The 14,941-nt window shown below is 41.2% G+C and overlaps 1 protein-coding gene across 2 annotated transcripts in view; it reads left to right on the top strand.

Moving 5' to 3' along the window:
• The first annotated feature begins 2,318 nt into the window (after positions 1-2,318).
• LOC145438194 (uncharacterized) overlaps positions 2,319-14,941 on the top strand; it is a 59,960-nt gene continuing 47,337 nt past the window's right edge. For both annotated transcript variants that reach the window (XM_080315571.1, XM_080315574.1), the window contains exons 1-5: positions 2,319-2,443; positions 7,455-7,504; positions 9,422-9,431; positions 11,988-12,077; positions 13,841-13,945. In XM_080315571.1, coding sequence (XP_080171697.1) covers positions 2,365-2,443; positions 7,455-7,504; positions 9,422-9,431; positions 11,988-12,077; positions 13,841-13,945 — 334 coding nt within the window. In that variant the 5' untranslated portion in view covers positions 2,319-2,364. The remainder of the gene's footprint in view (positions 2,444-7,454; positions 7,505-9,421; positions 9,432-11,987; positions 12,078-13,840; positions 13,946-14,941) is intronic.

The following is a 14,941-nucleotide window of genomic DNA, read 5'->3' as shown; positions in this document are numbered from 1 at the left end:
ACCAATAGGCATGATATATTTGTGGTTGATGCAGGGAACAATGTGCAATTCAGCGAACAATCTTGATGACACAGACAAGTCCCAATCGTTCATTGTAATTCGACATTTGAATGCGGTGCAAATACTTATCGCCGTGTAAAGTGCATCTGATCTCTCGTGCCCCTGGGTGTTTTCTGTGAAAAGCATGTACTGGACACATCGCATTCATGCAACTACTTGAATAGGAATTGTGAATGATTGTAATCATATCTTCAATTGCTTCAGATTTTGTGAAATTGGTAACGGAATAAACAAACTTTTTGTAGCAAAATATGACGGTTTCTTTATGTAAAAAACGAAAGAGGGGCAGGGAGTCAGATTATCTACGTTTGCATCACTAATGGGCTTGGGCGATGGAGATGCGAAGAAACTGCAGGTTATCGAGTCTGCACCACGGTTTTATCTTTCCACGCAATCCCACTGCGTTGATCGTCTGGCGTGGAAGCTGTGTGGACACCAGTTTTAATGTAAAGACGTTTGTCTGACCGAGCAATAAGACGTACGCAGTACGCTCATACATTACTCTATCAAATATTTATCTAGATTCTAGAAAGTCCAAGGAACGTATGTTTCGGTGTTAGTTTACAACGCACCGTCTCAGAGTACTTTTTCAATAATCAGTGGGAATTAAACTCATTTCTACAGCGAACAGAGAAGGTAACACGTGTAAAGCCGTGCAAATTTTGAACCCATCCCTAAACTACTCAATAAAGTGGTAATGTAACTTATTAGGTACGTGCGATAATATAGTGGAAGTCGTCTATACAAACCTTGCCACCAGCAAGTTCGTATTGCAAATGAAGAAGATCTACTTGACTATTGTCAAATTGGATGCAAAGGGCGGATTTTGATCCAACTAGATGTGCCAAAATCACGAACTGTCCATGAACTCGTGGCCGGCCACGATGAATTCTTATGGCCGGCCATGAAATTCACTGTGGCCGGCCACGAGACAACGCATTTTCATGGCCGGCCACGAGATATTCGTGGCCGACCACAAAAAAATCTGTGGCCAGTAAGTGGCCACGGGAAAGCTGAGACCCCTACTGCCGAAAAATGTACTTTTCGGCGGTCTCTCCAGGCCGCCCGTGAAATGGGCCAGTACTGAATTCGACAGCTCTCGATGAGCCAGTGTTGGGATCAAGTCACTACCTTCGAGTCACGAGTCATTTCGAGTCATTGCACATTTTGACTCGAGTCAAGTCAAGTCAATCGATTTTCGAAACTGACTCGAGTCAAGTCAAGTCACTCGATTGTTGGAGGTGACTCGAGTCACGTCAAGTCAAGTCACAATTCAAGTCAAGTTGCCTTTTCAAAGAATGAGGCATGATTACATCATTGCATTTTGCTAGCTGTCTGAAATACAGATTGAGTGGTCATTGATTCTGAACCGATGAACGAATATAAAGTTAAACCTAGACCAGACCTATCAAAGTCCTATTTGAGAGAGTGATTACTAAAAAAAAGTCAGCACCTCCGCGAACCCGAGAAAAAGGCAAATGACCAGTCGTGAGAACACATTATCTGCCACCGACTGAAGTCAATATTGAACTGACTAAGATAATGTACTACGGAACATTGTCAAATCCGAGAGTGAGAGCAACGACTAATAAAAACGTTATCCGTGACTCATCGGGTTACCGATAGCCCATTGTATGTCATCCTTTGGTTGCTGCAGTCGCTGTGGTTGATATGCATGAACCAGCAACTAGGCCTACATTACAAGGATGTTATCAAATACGGAAGTCTGCTAAAACGTCATTGGAAGATGTCGTGGCTCAATAGAGGCTTTTAAAACTACGTCTCATAATTATGGATATGCAGTACAGTGCAATCAAAGAGACTCCACCAGTCAACAAATAAATAACAATATGCGGCTACAGTTCTGTTTCCAGACGAGCCTCAAAAGCTAAACGAGCAACACCAGATCATTGTCACAGAGACGCAAACTTTGGCTAACAACACGCTTTGTAACATGATTGAGGATATGGCTGCTGTCGCAAGGAAGCGCATATTGATTTCAACGGCCAGCAGTTATACCAAAACCAGAGTCTATTCATGAGTGGAAACAAAGCTATCGGGAAGGATAGCTCATCCATACGACCATGTAAACCATTCTGCAATTATATCTAGCAAGCAGCGAACTGCCACCGTATGCTTGAGAAACGCCACAAGGAATATTATTTTATTGTTTTAACAAGATTAGTCAGATGAAAGGACTACTGCATGTACAGGATTTTAAGGCTGCTATTCTATTCGAACCTGGATGTCGGCAACACGATCAAAGGCGCGTTGTTTTTACAGTCTTTTAGGTTACTTTGAATCATGAATAATCCCTCGACGCAAGTTTTGTCATGGATTATTGCAGCTGTATTTTTTGTATGCACCAAAAGCGTAGGAGCAGGTGAGATGCTTATAAATGACCCAGCCTCCGTGATCTGATACTTAGTGAATGACAGGAATTGTTGTTCTTACGCAAGTCCTCGAGTTGTAGTTTTCCGAATTGATAATATGGATTACCAATCGCCCGCTAGTGCAGTGGCGCGCAACCTCTTGTGCGGGGACAGTGGCGGTTCCCACCGTGCGGTACGGTACGTATTTTACGAAAAAATAATCCCACAACTGATAAGAATTATAAAATATCCATGTTAATACCTAGAATTGCTACCGGGATGTTACTGGAAGTTTCGTGGATTCCAAAATCATTTGTTCAATCGACTGCCCTTCCTTTTAGAATACATAGCTTGAAAGCGAATTTTAATACAGCGAGTCCTGCCGGAATACCGGATATTGCCGTGAGACAGTGACTCTCAGTTTTTTGAGATCGCCAAATATAAGTTCAATCAAGGTCCTGCGACCCAAAGCCTGACACAGCGAAAAATAATTTCGTGTTATTATCGTAAATGTTATGGGCAGGTTTAGAATAAAGAAGGTGCCGACAACCAATAGCATTTTATTTCGTACACAAGAAAGTCATTGATGTCGTATTATATCATTAGTGTTGGTGAAATTTCTCCCGATATGACATTCTATTGCAGGGGTCTCAAACAGGCGGCCCTCGAGATCATTTTGTGCGGCCCGCGTCTGCATTTCGGATTTTGAAGTATTCGACAATATTTCACCGCCACTGTTTTTTATTCGATTTGAGAACTTAAAATTCGCTCGAAAACTACTCCAAAAACATGAAACTTCTCATCAAACGTCCACTTTCCAAAGCTATCGTGCGGTAAAAGATTAGCTATTATCGACTTCACAATACCTGTTTATGATGGTAATCATGACCCGTTGATTATTAGTATTATTATTATTATTATTACATATAAAAGCAATTGAGTGACGCATACAACAGCTATGGGTCTTTTACATCACGACTGATGACCCGTTGATGATTCGTGACTGAAAATTGTGATTGGGACTTGGGCGCGACCTCTTGTAATATTAGTCGAACTCTGACTGAATGGGCGATAAGATAACAATAACTTGGTACAACCACGGACGCAACAAACTATTATGGGGAATAGTAATATATCAAAAGGTCGTGGTTTGCGTTGCGTGGCTTATTTCAGTTATCTAAGCTGGTCGGTACGGCAACCATCGATATCCTGCGTCATCTTGGGTCTCTTTATCCATGTTATTATCGCCAATTAAAGGACGCGAGTAAGGTAGGAGTACACTCTCAGCGATTGAATTGAATATCCGGCCAGAATTTCTCATTTTGGGCCGGAACCGATTCGGACCAGATCAGCATTTTTCTGATGCGGCCGGAGCCGGATCTGAATAGGATCAGTAGCCTACTTTTTATAATACGGTCAGAATTGGTATTTGTGAGCATGCCATTTGCAATTATAGTAACCTCCAACCACACGCCAGTAGCTTGTGTAGTGTGTTAGTTTGAATATACAATACCCAACTGAGTTTTTAACGTCATGTTTCTTTTGATGCAATTTATCCTGCAGCCCGTACCGATAACTGCTTTCGTAGTTAACAAAAAACAGATACTCGTGGATAATAACGGAATTTTTGGGATCGGATCTCTCTCATTTCAAGAATCCGGCCCAGGAGTCGGACGTAGTCCGGCCGGAGAATTGAAAAACAGGATTGGAGACGGATCAGATAGTTTGTTGATCCGTCCGCACTAATTTCCACCCGTTCACCACCCATGATATATGCGGGTATGAATAAATGCACCCATGAAAAGAACAACATATACCATAGACTTATGCCGCGGTACAAATCGAGTCAACATTTCAGTCCAAATTATGCTTGCACGCAGGAAGGTATAGGAAAATACGCACGTATTAGACACGAAGGATTCATGAACACAATATGATTCTTGGTTAGGTTCTGTTTTCGTGTATACCAACCTTTTTCGGCCATTTGGGTGCGAATACGCACTCTTTTCGCTAAGAATGTACGCTCCAAGGCTCTAACACCAATGGATTCGTCGGCGATTGGACATTTCTATTACAATGGCACATTAATCATTACATTCAACATCAGTTCCAATTCGAAGGTAAATCTAACGCTGATTTAATTTGACTTTGGTAATGACATTATCATTATCAGGAGCATGCCCTAAATCCAGATCAGGCTGCGCTGATTCTATGCTCTGATATCAGATCAATCTTGGTTCAATTCTAAAATATTCTACACTATGACTCGCCAAATGTCCGCTACATGCCTAATTATAACGCGACAGTTTTTACGACGCAATGATGCATTTGTACGCTCGCATGGGGTCTATAACTAATTATATTTACACCATTTTATTCAAATATGTTATTTTTTCGTGCCAGGTGTGAATTCACAATAAGAAATCACATTTCACGATGTGCGTGGAATGCCACTTTGCAAGGTCCGGTCCATATTAAGGCCTACTTGGAAATTAAGGGAATACCCCTATGTTATTGGTGCTGTGGCCCGCCGTGCCATCAAAAACCATGAAATTGGCCCGCGAGCACAATTTAGTTTCCGACCCCTGCTCTATTGTATTATGCGATATGCGGCCGAACATTACTATAGTTTCCAACTTGTTGCTGTAGTCGACTGCTTTACGTGCTACCACAGTATCCGATGGCAAGTAATCTGGCAGACGTGACTGTGATGTCGGTAGCTTAAACTTATAGTATGTCATGCACGAACACTCCCTCCAGGACTTTAATCCGCGGAAGCTATAGGGAGGTTATTGGAAATACGACATGTCAGGTTCATTTTAGTACTGGTGGTACTGAACACAGCGGATTTAAAATGTACAAAGTATGTACAAATACAGTCGCCTGGAGCACGGGCAAATTTTTCGAGACATATTCTTTTTGCAAAATAAATCGGGAAATATCACTTTCGCTAATCGTGCGACTCTGACCAAATCCATGCCTATCGCGACCCATGTTTTGATCGCGAATCATACTATGAGAACCACTCGCAGAAGAGTATTGATAACATTGTTTCCATTTGCGTCATTTAACCTAAGCGAGTCTGTTTTTCTGTAATGCCAGCAACAAAACACGAAATCGTGAACTACATTGGCGGTGAAATCCGCATGCCCCTAGAACAGTGGTTCTCAACCGATCGGCAGACCCTCGGGGGTCCGCGAGACCTCTAATTTGCAAAATTCAAGGCAAGATAGCGTAATGACAAGATAGCGTAATGGCGAAGCGTCCGGCTTCGTGGGTTCGATCCCCGGCCGGGTCAGACCAGAGACCTGGTTAGTAACACTGGTATCCATGACTTTCCTGCTTGGCGGTCATGTATTACTGGGATAGCATGGAGTAGTGGTGCATGACTTAGACAGCCGTAATGGCTATATCTGATCTTCCTTGTCCAGCGGCATATGCACATCATGTACTCATGCATATGCACACGTGTGCATTTCTATCATGAGTCGGTGTATATGCCGCAAAAAACATCAAGGACAAAAATAAACGACGTCCTTTCCTTTCCTTTCAGTTGAAAACCTAATTTGAAATTTATAAAATTGGCGAAATCACTAGGAAGCTGTGCTCCATAACTGCTGAAACGTTCGGAACAGAATTATTGCCTGCTATGAAATATCCCACCGAGCAGACGCGTGTTAATTTTCAATTCGCTATTAGCCCGCTGAAACAGGCATATTGCTGCTTAAAAATGTTTTGTTGGGGCCTCTGGAAAGAATAAAAAATCATAGTGAAGACAATCCGGTTGAATTCGAAATGTTTGCAAACTTTTTTGGATTTGAGGTTTTCAGTCTCAGCAAATTAGTGAAGAGTCGTTTAAAATTAAAACCACGTCACGAAATGCATGTTCTCTTCTGGTGCCACATATGCTGCGGTCATACCGAAAGGTGTCGTCGGAAGCGTTACGCTCAATTATATTAGCTCCGCTAACTCCTATCCTTTTTATCAACTCGAAGGCTGGATTTTCAAGGCACGACCATGTATTTCAAGAAATGCAGCTGCAGACTTTGCTTTCAAATGATATAAAGTAAAATGTTGTTTCTAGGACAAGTCATTTGTTGGTTTTTATCACTAACTCACTGGTAATATTTGAACAAGACAGACAGTTGGACGATAATTGAGATGAATTTGCACTAAAACTGGAGGGGTCCGCGGGGGCCAGTGACGGCCCAAAAGGGGTCCACGAAGACAAAAAGGTTGAGAACTACTGCCCTAGATTTATTAGAACACGCGTTTCACGCTCGATGAAAAGCTCACCCTTGGCTCATACCCTCGAGCTTGATGTAAGGCCATGAAGTCTGCCTTTGGCAAGAATCTGTTGGATAATCCCGCTTGTGCGAAAAATTATCGACACGTCGTCGGAACGGGACTTGGAGTTGACTTTTACGAAAATGCACCAGCCAAGGCTGCGTCAACAAAACGAGTTCGTGTACTATCTAAAAATACTAAATTGAACGCTCTCTTTCTCGAAATTTCGTGCCGCTGACGTCATATTTCGTGATACGATTGTTGTTATACAATGTTCTTTCCAATTCTCTACTAGTCGCTGACGATTACCCCTGACGAGTGACAGCCGAAAATATTCGGGTTCATTTCAATAAGAAAAGTAAAAATCCTCGCCGATAGCATGCCTTCTCAAATCCTACCTACACTCAAAACCAACAATCATGGTTTCATGTAGACCAAAGATAATTTTGGACTGAGACGATGGACCTGAATTGAAAGCGACTCTTTGACCGAGGTGCAAAAGGCTGTCCGGCCATAAGCGCGATATCTTTTTCTTTAATAAACTTAATAAACAACAATAGCAACTCTGAGTCAATCGATCCGAGGGTGATATGATGTTGGTGATTCGTCACATAATGATTGCTGTAGTATATTGTTGATTTTGAACCAATTGCTGTATTTGGGCTATCAGCGTATGTATAACTGTAAACACGCCGAATGCATTGCATATAGTAACGGGATGCAATGTATTTACAGATGAAATGTCTACTGCTGGTGCGTGTGAGCGAACTGTCGAGATGATCATTGTGAGTGCAAACATGCATGTTACATTTTTTATCAAAGAGTCCTCTATTTTGACTTTTTTGAAAACGTCCTACGTAATATAATGTCGCGGTCTGCCTACATCACAAATTCAATATAGGCTTCCTAATAGGGAGGTGCGGTCAAGGTAGGCAAGTGCAGGCGCAGCATCTCACCTGTTGTCATAACAATTAAAAGAAAATTAAGAAGCCTTCAACGACTATTGTTATATTTTTACTGGTGTTCGTGAATGACTGATTTGGGAAATTTCTGCACTCAAAATTCCGCAATTTGCATATTTATTGTTCTGAAATAGCATGAAAGGACAAGTAGGCTAAGGTACAGATTAGTCAAGCCCCATTTCTTCTTATAATTGAGTAGAATTTTCGGGATTATTTCTACTTCTATCTGAGTAGCGACGCTCACTATTGAACCACCTCTGGCGCATTTGATGCATGTTCCATTCTTCCTATTACTTCTGCCGTGATAACGAAAATGCCTTTTTGACGCATGAAATGCCAAGGCCGTTGCTATTTGGGACGTCATAGTACCTGAAAAAATCCCGAAGCGGAGAATATCCTAGAACGTTGGTTCCACTGCATAAGAGTCTTTTCGATATAGTTATACGCCACTACCAATATAGTGTAACGGAATTTATAAATACTTTTACAACCCATGTTCCACCGTATGGACCATCCATTAGGTATTCCAAGGTTTCGATGTCATGATATCGTCCGTCTTAGTACTTTAGGTTCTCGGTATGTTCGCTCTCGGTGGTGTCTATTCTCGGTATCGTACATTCTTGGTAATGGCAATATCGGTAATGGTTTTCTCGGTATTGAACGGACGCCCTAACTGAGGGCCGGCCAACCCGTGGCCCGCCAGAAGGTTTTGAGTGGCCCGCGAGGTAATTTTAGAAATTAGTAATGTCACCAAAAGTGGATTGCCCAGATTGTTAACTTGCATGGCCCACCACAAATGTGATTAGTGTGGCCCCAACACTTGGGATGTGACGACTAAAAATCAGTTCCGACGCATTGGCAGATCCATGGGCCATTCAAATTTTGGTAGATCTTCGTACATTACAATAAAGCAGCATATTCTGCGGTAGATTTATCTAGATTCTAGAGTAAAAAATCCTTTACGCTTCCCGCAATATGCTGTCACTCGATTTCTGGCTTTTAATATTGTTACCCCCTCCTGAAAATGAAAAAACGCCAAATCTACCAGATTAAGTCTAATTAAAATCGCAATTACGAGAGAAAGTGTCGTCCAACATGCGACCTTGCATTTGCACTCGCAGAATGACCGTCGACGATGAAACAATAGGCATTAAATAGTTGACGCATGTTGGCCGAAACATTCCATATCGATATGTCCAGGCGACGAATAGTCCAGTTCTTGCAAACTGAGCCCAGCAATGTACAGCAGACCCGCAATATACTCATTACTCAAGTAGCAATAATATTGAACTATAAACTTTGAAAAATTTTCGTGCTTCGCGCGACTATAGTAGCCCGCGCGATTGTTCGTCAATGGAATGTGACCCTTTGGCTTGAATGGTTGGCCACTATTAAGAAAGAAGCAACGCGAAAACAATGCCGTACGTATATTATTAATACGTGATACAGTGCATCAATTTATAATATGGTTAAACCTCTCTAACAAAATGGCATTCATGGCAACTTTCCCATCACTGGACTATACTATATTCCGAGGTTTTTGTAGCGGCGGCTCTGCTGTTCAGCATATCTCTTTACTCAGCAATTCAATGGGAATCTGAAGCATATCTTTTAGCTCTTTGTTATCAACCTGGTGCAAGGAAGTAACTAAACGATAAATCTTCACACCATATTATCAAGCAATTTTCTGGCATTACATAATATCTCAATTGCTGAAGTCAAATATTTGTTTCTTTTCAGACCTTCGATGGTGAGTAGCCCTATTTAGTTATTTTGAGACATTATATATAGTATCAGGGATCAGCAGCATTCATTGAAACGCACTTGGATGCCTGCACTTGCATCCATGTCAGCAAAGCATGAAGGTGTAAATCATTGTACTGATATTGTATAGGTATAATACGTTTTGCGAACGCTTGACGAATCCGTAAAGGACAATTAATATATGTGCCATAAAATTCTTTTGTTTGGTCGATTCTACGTTCTTTTCACATCTACATACATTTACAATGCATCAGCTTTCTCATGATTGTATCCTAAACTGCGGCTTCAAGTCCTAGCCAATGAAGTCGTGATTGTAAACTTTAAGTCATGCACGAGCAACATACGGCCCACGGACCGGATCCGGCCCGCGATGACATTTTGAGCGGCCCGCAGAGAGTTTCCGATCGTACATGATAATGTGGCACGCGGTAACAGTCTGCCGCAATATCCTACTACATGCTGATTACGTCAAATTATAGTGACTGTAAGTAATTCCTTAGCGTGCATGTGCGAGTGGCGTGCGAGAGTGGAGCTTACGCGTAAGTTCGTCATCACGAAAAGGCTTGACTTGCCAGCATTTTCGCCTGTACTCAATCCCAATAAATTGATATAATTGTGAAGTTGAAAAAAAGTTCCAACTCGTCGTTCGTATACAATACATTATACCTGGGATGCGCAATATACGGCCTGAGGTCACAGTCTGCCACAATTCTCCATTACTTGCGCACTACGTCAAATTACAGAGACTAGGTTATTCATTCTTTTTATCGTAAATAAATAATAGTGATTTTCAGTTTTTTTCTAGTTATTTGGCTCTTTGTGTGCGAGATGCAGCCAGAGTTCAAAGAACTGTTCTCAAAGATGATGGATAGCAGATGTCTCATCAAAAGCTATTGAAAGACACTGCGTCAATATATTAATTCAAAATTGTTTTGATTTCTATGCTTAATCCTTAAAGTTTACATTAAACATGAATATTCCTTAAAAGTATTGTACGATCGTATCCCAAATGCTGAGTGGCATATGCTGTCATTCGAGTGAATAATAGCGAACTTGATTTGAAACGATTCAACTTCAAATTTAGACGTATTTCAGGTCGGTTTGGGAATGAAAAACTTTCATTGTTTTATCAGTCTGCCGTGCCTTGTACATCAGAAATACTTTGTACGCACTACCTTCGAGTCTCACGTCCTCTCGAGTCTTTACACATTTTGACTAAAGTCAAGTCAAGTCAAGCCAATCGATTTTCGATGGTGACTCGAGTCAGGTCAAGTCAAGCTGAGTTTTCGGAGTACGAGACATGATTCAAAGTCATTGCGTTAAGCTAGCTGTTTTAAATACAGACTGGGTTCCCATTTATTCTGAATCGGGGGACAAATGTACACGCAAAAAAGGCGTTGTATTGCTCACGCATAATTTGACCTGCTAAACTACGCGAGTAGCGGTATAATCTACTAATTATTAACAGTCAGAATATAGGACGAAACCTCAGAAATTTGAAACAAATTGATATGATGCAATACCACTACCCAGCCAAGCGTCCATTATATAAAATTTAACCCTGCTCCAATTGTTGATGAGTAATATAAGTATATAACGATATTCGTTCGATTTAAATCAGTGGTTCCCAACGTTTTTCCACTTGCGTACCACTTCGAGATTTTATGCCGTGCTCGCGTACCACCTACATAATTTACGCACGCCGTAGGCAATCAAAAATGTTTTCAAAATTTTTGACGTCATACTCAGGTATTTGAGCTATTTGGGCTACAAGCTGTAAAATATCAAAATCTACGATACAAACGAAATGAAGGGGTTCAAAAAATTTTGACTTTGTAAACAATGTTGACAATTTTTTGACTTAACGCTCAATTTTGTAAAGAAAAATCACCCTAGTAATAACAAATTCTATTAAACTAGGCATTATCAGCCCGGGTTGCTGAGATACATGGAATTGTTTTTTGACCACTAGTCAAAAAACTTCAAAAAATTCAAAATCAACCCAACTGAACTAATAACTTCCTTCGGTCGAAAAAAATACAGAATCTACTCGCGTACCACCTGGAAGACCTTCGCGTACCACTAGTGGTACGCGTACCACAGGTTGGGAACCACTGATTTAAATCAAGCGCGTTGGTTGTATGAGCACCGGACACTGTTAGCAGTTCATAGAAAAGAGATTGCTATTAGATTAATTTACTTCCAGTTTAAGACAACGTACACCGTGGGCTCGGATCACTTTGTTTGTGGTCATTTGCAATATAATTTATTTGTGGATGGACGCGTTGAATTTTGGAATCAACAAATGTTTTCCTGTATGGTCTTCCACTGCTTGCTGCTTTTTTATCGCCCGTTCTATCACTATACAACGCACTGATCTTGACCTGTAATCTGCAGGTGGGGTGGTGTGCATGTGTTTCTACTATTTCATATAATACCATTTACCTTTCTCTTATTATATTTCATGTATCTCTGCGTCTGTCTCGTGATTGTGATAAAAGCAAGCGCAGGGCGCAACTTACTGAATCCTGATAACTTCCAGGTGAAAGGGGTTTCGAAAACTTTGCATCATCTATGAAAAGTATGGGAGATGTTATTTCCATTGATGCCATAAACATTCCGACTACAGAAGGTAAATATTGAGTCATCATGTCTGTCCTGCACTAGCCATTTTTAGGGCGTTTAACGCGATATGTGAGCATGCAGTCTTTCCCAATAACAATCGCGTGGACACCAGAGCTGTGGAGTCGGTAAATCTTACCACCTACTGTAACTCCGACTCCGACTCCACACATTTTCAATATACCATTTCGCTAAAATTCGAGTACTGCGACTTCTCCTAGCCTACTAAAATGCCACATATGCAGGACCAAATCAGCACTTCGTCAGGCCCCACCAAAACGTTGGTCTTGGGATCCCATAACCAAACTTAAAGGGGGCTTTACCCAGCAGACCCCCATGCGCCGAGACGTTTTTTCCGCTACTTGTCAGTCAGATCTGTTGTACTGTTTAGGGAGTCAGCTTATCTCGCCTAACGACGTCGAGCGCGCAACTTTTGTATAATTCGTGATTGAATCGGTCAATGTGATTGGGAATTGCATATATATTGCTTTCAATTTTTTTTATCCTGTCTTTAACGAAATATATTGGTGTAACGCCATTTTAATAATATTCAATAAGGAGTTGGTAAACCTTGCCTATTTCCCTGAACTGAGACCCGATAAGACCTTTGTGAGTCATATATTTTGTCGTGTGAACGTAGATAACAAAATATGAAATCGTACGATGTTTTGGGCATGTACTCTCTATGGCTATGATAGATATGCGTATGTAATACCACGTAGAGATATTAATTCATTCATTATTGGCTGATTCGGAATTCCGTGGCATTGCCGTACGTGATTCAATAAAGTTACAATTCGTGAAGACAGTAACAAAATATATTCGTCAGTGTGATCCATCGAATACGTGTGCAATAGACAGGTCGTGGTACGTCAGCCAACAAGACCGTACGGCGTGGTTACGCCGGTCCATCGAACGCAAGGGAACACGCAGCGAATTGTAAACGCAACCTTCTGGGGTCAGATTATACAACTATAACATCTACAACCATTCATTCTGCGTTATACTGTCTCTGGTCTCGTACTCGGATTTAACGGTAGAGCTGATTGAGGTGTCTTGGAAAATGTAGGGCCCTAAAATATTGTAATTAAACATATTCTTATAAATAATCATATTCATTCAATTAAACATAATAACTTCGCTACATGATATTATTTCGTGAACTCCTGTATGCTATGCCAAACGATATTGAAATCGCCAGTCGTACTTAACTAGAAGACGCCCACACTTTCCAATTGTTATTTCTTCACTGGCAAATAATTTTTCTTTGCGGGATCGCATTTGTCTTGTGGGGTTCAGATTGCCAGGATAGGAACATCCGAGACCCGCCATGAAGGCGCCAATATACAATAAAACATATATGTATGGATATCGAAGTTTTTGGTCAGCTAAAGTGCAGTCCTTTTTGGCCAGGGTTTTCCCGCTGCCGCATGTCGCATGCTATATGGCCTAAAACGCCATCTCTTTGTGCGTCGTGGCGCGGTAATGGCCGACGCCGAAATGCCCACCCCTATAAATCATTCGTTATTTTCTTGGGGGGAAGGGTACCCAATAATCAAGAAATCTGGCAACATTAACACGCGCTTGGATCGAAAATTATTTGAAAAAGTTGCATTAATTTAAAAAAAAAACATCAAATCGAGTGTAGCGCTATAAATTAAAAAAACTATAATTTATGTTAATTCGCGAATAAAGTTTGGGCCGCCTTCGAGCTCGCCCCCACTAAATGGGGGGTTTTGGGTGCGGCAGTTAGGGTGCTGATTACGATTGCAGTTCCTGATCCTTGCGCCGGAGTCACGTGCGGACCAAATTCATCATGTGACAAAGGAAAGTGCGTCTGCCGAACAGGCTACGTCGTGTTGTCTGGAGTGTGCGTTGGTAAGTGAATCTCCACACTGCAGTTTAGAAAATCATTTTATGAGAGATACATCGGTTGCAACCAGTGTTGGGATCAAGTCACTACCTTCGAGTCACGAGTCATTTCGAGTCATTGCACATTTTGACTCGAGTCAAGTCAAGTCAATCGATTCTCGAAGGTGACTCGAGTCAAGTCAAGTCGCTTATTTTTTTGAAGGTGACTCGAGTCAAGTCAAATCAAGTCAAGTCAAGTCACGAGTGAAGGTACAATACAAGTCAAGTTGTTTTTTCGAAGTATGAGTGATTATTCAAAGTCATTACATTTTACTCGCTGCGTGAAAGACACATTAATTGGCCATTCATCTTGAATCAAATAACGAATATAAAGTTAAATAAATACGAAAAGGCATTGTGTCACTCACGTATACGTATAACTGCTAATAAAATGCGTGAGTAGCTGTATAGCTGCATGCAACAGTCTGTAATTATCATCCAAAATGGAGGATCGAACACGAACCTGGAGAAATTGAAACAAATTGATATGGTACAATACATCACTACCTAGTACCTATACACATCAACACATTCGTGGGAATATAAACGCATGAACTATATTCGTTCGATTTAAATCATACAAGAGGGTTGGTAAAGGTGAGCCCTGCGCAATGTAAGCACTAAGCCGTCTAAGAAACAGATACGTTGCTATTAGATTAATCCATTACTACTACAACGACGTATACGCTCTGATCATTTCGTTTGCGATCAACTTATTTGTGATGTGACAATGGAGGATCAGTGAAACGTACAATCAGTGAATGACTGATTTCTCTCACAAGTGACACTGACATATCGCAAACAATCCGAACAAACACAAGATACAGTTATTTAATAAACACTGTTTACTTGATGACTTGGAATTGACTCGCGCATTTTGCTCCGAGTCACCAGTCAATCCACATTTCTGAAGCGCCGAGTCAAGTCAAGTCAAGTCATTTTGGCAAAGTGACTCGAGTCAAG

This window comes from Botryllus schlosseri, chromosome 4 (genome assembly GCF_051294905.1).
Source record: "Botryllus schlosseri isolate E-star chromosome 4, Bs_hap1, whole genome shotgun sequence".
Lineage (NCBI taxonomy): Eukaryota > Metazoa > Chordata > Ascidiacea > Stolidobranchia > Styelidae > Botryllus > Botryllus schlosseri.
The sequence above is the reverse complement of the archived record's forward strand: the minus strand, read 5'-3'. Positions and strand labels throughout refer to the sequence as shown.